The 9,499-nt window shown below is 52.8% G+C and overlaps 1 protein-coding gene across 3 annotated transcripts; it reads left to right on the plus strand.

Annotated features, from left to right (window-relative positions):
* Nucleotides 1–6: 6 nt before the first annotated feature.
* On the plus strand, nt 7–7,235 carry Catsper1 (cation channel, sperm associated 1). Of its 3 annotated transcripts, XM_005384434.2 has the most exons (13): nt 7–1,006; nt 2,020–2,229; nt 2,728–2,793; nt 2,888–3,001; nt 3,158–3,308; nt 3,620–3,711; nt 3,820–3,960; nt 4,066–4,129; nt 4,275–4,347; nt 4,442–4,502; nt 6,104–6,179; nt 6,653–6,776; nt 7,008–7,235. In XM_005384434.2, exons 1-13 carry the CDS (start codon nt 175–177, stop codon nt 7,047–7,049), a joined length of 2,046 nt encoding a protein of 681 aa, XP_005384491.1. In that variant the 5' UTR covers nt 7–174; the 3' UTR covers nt 7,050–7,235. The 3 variants fall into 3 exon arrangements, with proteins under 3 accessions (XP_005384491.1, XP_013369596.1, XP_013369597.1); XM_013514142.1 differs by lacking the exon at nt 2,728–2,793; XM_013514143.1 differs by lacking the exons at nt 6,104–6,179; nt 6,653–6,776; nt 7,008–7,235 and adding an exon at nt 4,776–5,620.
* The last annotated feature ends 2,264 nt before the right edge of the window (nt 7,236–9,499 follow it).

Here is a 9,499-nt window from a genome sequence, read left to right on the forward strand (position 1 = left end):
CACACTGAGTCAGACCACCATGGTGGGCCCCACCATGGTGGGCCCTACCACCATGCTGAATCAGACCACCATGGTGGGCCCCACCACCACCCTGAATCAGACCACCATGGTGGGCCACACCACCATGGTAGGCATCACTACTATGGTGGGCATCCACACCCCCAAACCTCTGGTATGTCCTACCAACACAGTGAGACTTCCTACTCTAGTAGACAAAATTTACCTGGTGCATCACACCACGGTGAGTATGGCCACCCTGGTGAGTTCCACAGCAAAAGTCCTTCTTACCACCGTGAAGATTCCTACCGCTATGGTGACCCCTACCATCACAGTGAAGACTACCACCAAAGGGGGTCCCAGCATCGTGAACCCCACCAATACAACAAGCTCCATCCTCATGACTACCATCACCACAGAAAGTATCCTCATCATCAAGACAGCATTCTCAGCCATCCCTCTGGGGAGTCCTACCACCACGGCTCACCTCACTTCCACAGAGAATATTACCATGGCGGTCACCACCCTAGTGAGGACCACCATGACGAGCACTACCACCACAGAGATCACCACCATGGAGAGCAGCACCATGCTGAGCCACACCACGGTGAGCACCACCACCACAGAGATTATCACCACGGTGAGCAGTACCATGTGGGGCCGCACCACAGAGATCACCACCACCACCATGGAGAGCACCACCACCACAGGGAGCACCACCATCTGGAGTATCACCACAGTTCAGCTCAATACGATCACCTCCACAGAGATTCCTACAAGGACTACCACACAAGCGGCTCTCATCTCTTTGAGCCACACAAGCCACACAGCATCGTCGGTTCTGCTGCTCATCTAGAATCTACAAAGAGCTTGCCCCATGGTGTGATTCAGTCCCACACCACAGTTTACTCACGTGCCTCTCAGGCCTCCGACAAAATTCATCCTCAGGACTCCTCCTCCAAAGACTCAAAAAGCTGGTCTGAAGATGAGCAATATCAGAGGCAAAAAAGTGAGTCTTTTCTGAGTTCCCAAAGCCCAACTCCCACTGCCCAGCCCACATCCATGCAGATCCAGCCCAAGCTCTGCATAATCTCCTACAGATCTGGAGGCCTGGCCCAGCTGCCAGGAGTACGTTCTATCAGCTCCACTCTCCTAACTGTCCCTCATCCTATCCTTTACTTTCTGAATTATGTGCCCTGTGCACCATGAGATGTTTCCTCACTCAGCCACCTCTTGCTTCACTCTTACTCTGTTCTTCACTCTTGTTCACCTCTCAAACATTGAGGTTCTTGTCAAACACGGGTGCCCTGGCCTGCCTGAGCCCTGACAGTACAAGCAAACCCCAGCACAATCCTTGTTCTCAAGGGGCTGCAAGTCAGGGAGATGTCACTTAATCAATGACGAACCATCTAGTGATTGTCATCTTCCATGTCAGAATATTTGCCTTTGTGGATTCTGTGTGCACATTTCCCCCACTAAAATGTGAGCTGCTGAGGACAGAGATGCGAACTAGCGCCTGAATGAGGGCCTTATTTGAGGGCAGGGAGGCACCTTGGCTGTTAGCTAACAATCTCCCAGAGTTGGCCCCTAGGAGTTCAGTAAACATGGCAGCCATCTCATGACAAGCAGGGCAGAGTGAATGTCTTATTGGATGGGCACAGAAAGAGCGGCCAGGTGGGAGGAAGTTCAGCAGGATCTTACAGGGAAAGCGAGGGGGCGCCATGAGGATGGAGCAGCGAGGAGGGTTGAGTTTTCCATAAATAAGTTGCCATATGAACAAAATGGACTTGGAGATGTAGGGGAAGGAGCTCTCATGATCCACTCAAGCCAGTTCCAGATCTTAAACAGATTGGCCCCTGGTGTGGAAGGTCAGGACTGGCCCCAAGACCAGCACTAGTACAGAGGCACATTAGAGAGTGGACAGCAGGCAGGGCTGGCAGTGAGCTCCAATCCAGACTTTGAGGGTACCTGAGGTCCCCCAATTTCCTGATGAACAGACGTGACTTTCTGGCCACCTTACAGAGGCCCGAGGCCAGCGGACCCACAAGAAGTACACTATGAACATCTTCCAGCGGTTTTGTGAAAGATTAAAAACCCTCCTTTGGCGTCCCTGGACAATTATCAGGAATCTGACACAGTCCTCGGTCTTTGAAACCTTCATCTTTCTCGTCGTCTTCCTCAACATCTTCATGCTTATGGCCCAGACCTTTGCAGAAGTCAAGATCAGGGGTGGTAAGAGCCAGGGGCCCCTGATGTGGCTCCAGGGCCTCCTATGTCCTGATCCCATAGCAGTAGATTTATATAACTTGGTTCACTTGATCTTCACTCTTGGAAGTTGATGCCATTGCCAGCAGTGTCAGTAGAAATTAGCTGCTGAAAGGTACTGCTAGGTCAGCAGGCCCGCCCCGACCTCCCGACTGGAGGCTGTGCTGTTCACAACTATAGCCACCAGGCGGCGCATCAGCTCTAAATATGCTGCTGAAGGTGGAGAGCAGGTAGCAAGAACTCTCGGTTTGTGACAAGGGTCAGGGAACTCAGAGAAGGAGGGTGGGGAGGGGTGAGAGTAGAGAAATTAGGTGTTAAAATACAGTGGGTCAGGATGAAGGAAAGAATTCGCCACGTACTTATTGTCCCAGGCTCTGTGCTAAGCCAGGATCACCCAAGTAAAAGGCTTTCAATATATTTAAAGTTCACTTTATCAAATGTACTGTTATTACACCCATTTCACAGACAAGAAAGCTGAGGTCAGAGCAGCTGAGTCACACAGCCATTTGGGGCTGAACCGGGAGAGGCTAGGTATTTGGGACTGTGCAAGGTCTCACTGTGAGGGGCAGAGGGAGGGAGCTGGGAGGTTGGCTGTGGTCCTGAGCAGTCCCTGGTGTCCCCACAGAGTGGTACTTCATGGCTTTTGACTGCATCTTCCTCAGCATCTACATGATAGAAGCCCTGCTCAAGATCATTTCCCTGGGCCTGGAGTATTTTTATGATCCCTGGAACAATCTGGGTGGGTGGAAATGGGGTTGCGGTGGGTTGCACTGAACTGTCTGGGGGAAGATGAGGATGGTAGCGGGGCGAGGATTGAGTGTTGGTGCTGGGAGCCTGTGGGTCAGGGCCCAGGGCCCAGCAGTGCTGTCCCCACTTAGTCACCCTGTACCCTCAGACTTCTTCGTCATGATCATGGCCGTGCTGGACTTCGCGCTCATGCAAGTCAACTCCCTCTACTCCTTCTACAACCACAGCCTCTTTCGGATTCTCAAGGTCTTAAAGATCATGCGGGCTCTGAGGGCAATCCGGATCGTGCGGAGGCTCAGGTCTGCGTGGTCCTGGCTGTTTGTTCTGGTGTGGGGAGGCCAAAGGAAGAGGGGATACAGGCCCGGATTCCTGAGGAAACAAACCACTGGGACCCGCTCGAGAGGGAGGGGAGGGGTGGCTGCAGCCTAATCCCAGCCCTTCTGGGATCTCTTGTCGAGATCCATCTCTTTATGTTCCAGAGAAGTGCCGGGACTCACCCAAGTCACCCAGCAAATCAAGGACACCATATTCCCCAGCAGCAGCTCTGCCTGCTGGACACAGAACCTTACCCAGCCCTTCCTGATTTGGTCCCCTCTACCTCTACCCACAGAATCCTGACCAGCCTCAAAGAAGTAACAGGGACCCTGGTGGGGTCCTTGCAGTCCATCATAACTATCTTCATCCTCATATTTTCCTGCCTCTGTATCCTGTGCCATGGGGCTGGAACAGGGCAGGGGTGGGCAGGGACGGGCCTGGGAAGAGGGGCACAAGGTCAGGGGACTGGAGCCCGTTTTGTCCCTGAACGGCTAGTGTTCTTCTCTATGATCCTGACGCTGTTCCGAAGATCGGATCCCTGGCGCTTCGAGAACTTCTTCACCACCATGTTCACCCTCTTCACCGTGCTCACCCTGGATGACTGGTCCCTCATCTACATGGACAGCCGTGCCCAGGGTGGGCCGAGGGCAGGGGCTCAGAGACCCTGTCTGTGACGTGGGGCAGGGGTGGGGCAGGGTGGGCGGGAGCTGCCTGGCTGATCACTTCTCCGCCCTCCCCCAGGTGCCTGGTACATCATCCCCATTCTCATGATTTACATCTTCATCCAAAACATCATCTTCCTCAAGTGAGGACCCTCCTCTGCTGCCGGCCTCAACCGCTGTTCCCCCATCCAGCCCCGGGGAACCCTGTCCTGCCACGCCGAACTCAAGGGGGGCTGGGGCCTCTCCTCCCACCCCTCCTTAAGGGCACCCTACTGTCCCCTCACCCAGCCTGCTGACCGCTGTCCTGGTGGACAACTTCCAGATGGCCCTGCTCAGAGATGAAGAGAAAGTGAAGCAGGAGGTATCAAGTGGGGTGGACGGGAAACAAGGGGCCCAGGGTGCCCCGGCGATGGGGGCAGGGGACTCAGGCAGGACTGAGGCTTCTTCTCCCCCAGATGACCGCCTGGATTCATGAGAAGCTGCTAGATGACTCCCTGACAGAGCTCAACCAAATAGGTACTGGTCCTGCCCCCATCTTTCCGCCAGCCTCCTTCTGTGGCTAGACACAGGCTGCCAGGCTGTCTTGGAGCTCTGGAATCTGGGATACTGGCGTTCAGAACTTTGATTCAAAGGAGCCCAAAACAATCCCCCAAAAAGCCAATAAATTGATCGTTAATTCTTGAAAGACCCACCTGCAAAACAACCAATTAGCCAAATTATGGGTTTTTCAAATTGATTCATTCAACCATTTCTGTCAGTAATTTATTACTTATGGCTTATCTTTCACAGGATGGTTTTGACTGCCTTTGCGGTTTTGTCAAGGTTACACACACTTGTCCAGAGTCATTTGACACAGACTGAGTCTGCAAGAATGAAGTTTCCTGGATATGTGGTCATTTTCACACATGACTCTTTAGATGCGCTGATTTTGAGCCAAATGGTTTGCTTTTGACCTAAAGATCCCCAGGACTTTAGAATCTGAGTTCCAGAATCCCACTCCTAAGATCATCAGCAGGGGACCGTCATGGACACATTCCATCAAGAACAGTACACAACAGTTAAAGGAGCAGAAAAAATTCATTGGCCCCAATTACTTAGCAAATTGGAGGTGTATGGGCTTTCAGGAATGGCTGGATCCAGGACTCAAACAACTGTCAGGATTTGGTGTCTTCTGTATCTGTGCTCTGTAGTCCTCTGAGTGGTTTTGTAGCTAGAGTAATTCTTCCCCTGTGGCCCAAAATGATCGCCTGCACCTGTAGTCCCAGGTCCTAGCCATCTGTAGGTCTCCCAGGAGAAAGCATTCCTCTTCTCCCAGCTGTCCCAACAAACTCCCAGAGATGAGCCGCCTCTGTTCGGATGAGGTTACTTACTTAGTTTTGAACAAATCACTGTAGGCTGTGATTGGCTAGTCCACAGTCATGTATCCTGGGACCCCGGGGAAGGACCGACCCCAGCTAAACAACATGAACTGAACACTGGTGGGGTCAGTTCCTCAGGAAAACTGAGACACATTTTTTGATGTTTTTTGTTGTCATTGTTTTGTTTTGTTTTTGGTACTGGGGAACCCAGGAGTGCTCTACTGCTACTACTGACCTATATCCCCAGCCTTCCTGTCTTCCCTCCTTCTTTCCCTCCCTCCCTCCCTCTCTTCCTTCCTTCCTTCCTTTCTAGAAAGGATCTTACTACATTGGCCAGATGGGACTTGAACTTGCAATCCTCCTGCCTCAGCCTCCCTCAGTGCTGAGATTATAGGCACAGGCCTGTGCACCCAGCAAACTGGTACTTTTACTAGAAGAGGGAATGAGGGTGGGGTATGGCTCAGTGGTAGAGCTCTTGCCTAGTGTGTGGAAATTCTTCAGTTCTATCCACAGCACCTCATCAAATAATAACAACCATAATGAATAAATAAAAAGAGATAATGAAGGCTGGACAGAAAAATAAACAAACAAAACCACTGCATGTTCTATGCCTTAAGAAGCACCCTTTTGGGGGCATCCTGGATGAAAGGAAACCCCTTAAACCCTCTCTGTATGCCTCCATGATGGCAGAGTTCCTCCCCCACCTCCAAATCCAGGCATCTTCTGGCCCCATCCTCATCCTCTTTTTTCTCCATCTAGAGCCCGAGGAGCCCAAGGAGGTAAAGCCTGAGGATACCATGGAGCTCATGAAGAAATCCGGGACAATGACTGAGAAGTGAGGAGACGAGGGAGGGGAGGCCTCAAGTCTAAGGCGGGAGGTCTGGGTGTGGTGGGCGGCCGGGAAGGGGCGGATGGAGTCCTTGCCTCTGCACTTGCTATGGTTTATGTCTGTATGTCCCCCCAAAGCCTCATGCGGCCATGGGGCAGGCTTTTAGAGTTTGATTGTGGGTGTGAGAGCTGCACCCGCCCTGGGGTGGATAGTTTGCATATATAAGGGAGAGGAAAAGAGTGCTTGAGGCCCTTCCTCCCCCATTCCGCCCTGGTGTGTTCTTGTTGCTTTGCTGTGTTCTGCCACCATGAGCTGTAGCTCTCTGCCATGTGCCACTCTGCCTTATAATCTGCCAAGTACAGACTGAAACCTCACAAACTGTAAGCGAAATAAACCTTTCCTTCCTTAATTTTGGGTGTCAGGTATTTTGTCCCAGCAGCGAGAAAAAAGTAACCAAGACAGCACTCCACCCCTCACAGGCAGTGGGAGTTGCAGTCCCAGTTCCTGAAGCTGGTGGCTAGGTTGGAGCACCACCGGCAGAAGTTCTCCTCCGGAGCTCGGGTCATTGATGAGGTCGTTGACACCACATTTGAAGTGAACCAGGTAGGATGGGGGCAGGAGAGGGAGGGAAGACCTTGGGGGCTCTTGCCCAGAAGTCACAAAGAGTGACAGTCACAAGGGCATTGGCAAGGCAGGACTTGAACTTGCAGTCCTCCTGCCTCAGCCTCCCTCAGTGCTGGGATTATAGGCACGGGCCTGTGCACCCAGCAAACTGGTACTTTTAGTAGAAGGAATGAGGGTGGGACTGGCTTATTCACACCCTTCTCCCTGCAGAAGACTTCAAGAAGGGATCCTAGAGAGCTGCATATGGTGTAGATTTGAGCCTCTGCCAAGCTGCCTGCCACAGTGGATTCCAACAAGTCCCCCCTATTGGATTGTGTGGGCCTTTGCAGGGCTGGGGTCCCAGTAAAGTCTTAAAGCCCCAGATGGAGCCTGGTATGGTGGTACATGCTCGTAATCCCCATGCTCTGGGACACTGAGGCAGAATGACTGCAAATTCAAGCCCAGCCTGGGCAACTTAGTAATTTATGAGACCCCATCTCAAAATTTAAAAAATAAAAAACAAGTAACCTAGATAGCCATCTGTCCTCTCTGGCTGTGTGCCACACACGTGTGTACCCAGGGTTTCATGCACAAGCAACTGTTCTTAGATCCCCTCTGACCTTATCAGGACCCAGCAGTGCATTAGAAGCACCCAGAGAAGTAACGCAGAAAGTGTGCTGGGCTCAAGAACTGGCAGGGATGGGAGCAGGGCAGTGGGTAGCACCTTACGTAGGGGAGGAAGCCCTGTCTGCCCCAGGGGTCAGGTGAAAAAGAACAGATTGGAATGGCCCAGGTTATCATGGTCTAGGCGACCAGTGAGTTCCAAGAATGGGGCTCGATCTCCTCATAAGGGTGCCAATCCAGTGGGGGTATTGAGAACCCAGCAGTCAAGAGCAGACATAGCCGGATGTGGTGGCACACGCCTGTAATCCAGCACTCGGGAGGCTGAGGCAGGAGGATCGTTGCGAGTTTGAGACCACCCTGGGCTATAAAGTGAGCTCAAAGCCAGCCTGAACTGCACAGTGAGACCCTGTCTTAAAAAGAAAAAAAAAAAAAAGAGCAGACATAGTGGCACATGCCAATAATCTGAGCACTAGGGAAGCTGAGGCAGGAGGATTGTCCCAAATTCAAGGCCAGGTTAGGCTACACAGTGAGTTCAAGGCCAGTTTGGACTACACAACTAGACCCTGTCTGAAACAAAACAAAACAAAACAAAACAAAACAAGAGCCCAGAGATGAAAGGTCATTGCCAACCCCTCCCTCTCCTGAAGTTAGACTAATGAAGCTCAAGGAGGAGTTGGGGGAGGATTTCAAGTCCTTCTGACCTGAGTGTGGGTGAGGACAGGGACGTGTGGCATGAACCTGCTGCAGATGGGAAAGGGCCACAGGGAATGCGGCTGAAGGCTGATCCCAGCCTCCCTGGTCTAGGGCTTAGATGAGTCCCTTGCTTCACAAGCTGAGCCTAGGCAGGATGCCCAGAGCCCCGTGTCCACACTAGGCTGGTGCTGAGACATTGGCCTGTGCTGGCACAGCAGACCTAGTGCTGGGCCATGGTAAAGCCCAGTACAAAGCTCCTCATCCAAAGTTAGGGGTCTCCCACCATTTACAACTATCTCACCATCGGTGGAGACCAATCCAGGGTGCGATAGTTTTACCACCGCGCGCGCGCACACACACACACACACACACACACACTCACACACACACACACACACACGAGCGCCCCCACAAGGCCCAGGACATTCACAGCTTCTTTCCTCCCTGGTCTGGCCAAGGGCACTAGCTGGCTCGGGGCCCAGGAATAGACTGCAGAGGAAATGCCATCGGGGATTTGGGCACAGATTCTAGAGGTAGAGGAGTCACTAGGCAGACATCCCTGGGCTACGCCTCAGCCCAAGACTTCACACATTCATTCAACAAGAATTTCCTGCCACCTACCCCTGCTGGCCTCAGGCTGCAGCCTCCTGTTTGGTGACACCAAGGTAACAACAAACACTCTGAACTGCCACAGTTGATACGCTCCAACAGAAGCAAGACTGGAAATGTCCCCCGTGGCCGTCAAACAACCCCTCAGCTACCTGTACTCTCAACAGGGACTCGGTGTCTCTTTTCCACCTCCCTACTGCTATCCAGATGTGGCCTCCAGAGGGCGGCAGGCAGGGACTGAGGGGCAGCTACTGCTCCTAAGATCTCAGCATTGGGCAGGGCGATGGGAGGCACAGTAGGAGGTAAGGGCTCGATTGGAAGGAGAGCTCATGACAGCAGGAGAGGGCAGAAAGGCTGCTCCTCATGCCACCCCTGTGCTGCTGACCCCAGCCTGACTCTGCCAACATCCAGGGCCCCAGCGCACCAGTTACTTTGCCTGTCCCTGGCATGGGTGCACACGGTGCCTCTGAGGAAGGCCTCTGGGCATGGCACCTGGAGCACCAGCTGGTGTTTGGGGTCTGGTGCGTACCTCCAGGCCTTGGCTCTGGGGTGGACTCCTGCTCCGTGTGCCCCGGTCCTGGCACGCTAGCTGGTGGGTGGTGTTTGGGGAGTACTTCTGTGGTGTCTGGGATCGACCTGTGACTGTGTGTGCACATGTGAGACGACGACGACTTGCAGTCACAAATGCCAGTGGCAAAGAATGTTGCAACTGTTTTCTTTAAATGACGTTAAAGCAAACCTATCCCTGCTGTGAGAATCCTCCCTCCTGTGGGCAGCAGATCTGAGCTTGCTCACTC

Source organism: Chinchilla lanigera, unplaced genomic scaffold (genome assembly GCF_000276665.1).
Source record: "Chinchilla lanigera isolate Chin_1 unplaced genomic scaffold, ChiLan1.0 scaffold00021, whole genome shotgun sequence".
NCBI classification, from domain to species: Eukaryota; Metazoa; Chordata; class Mammalia; order Rodentia; family Chinchillidae; genus Chinchilla; species Chinchilla lanigera.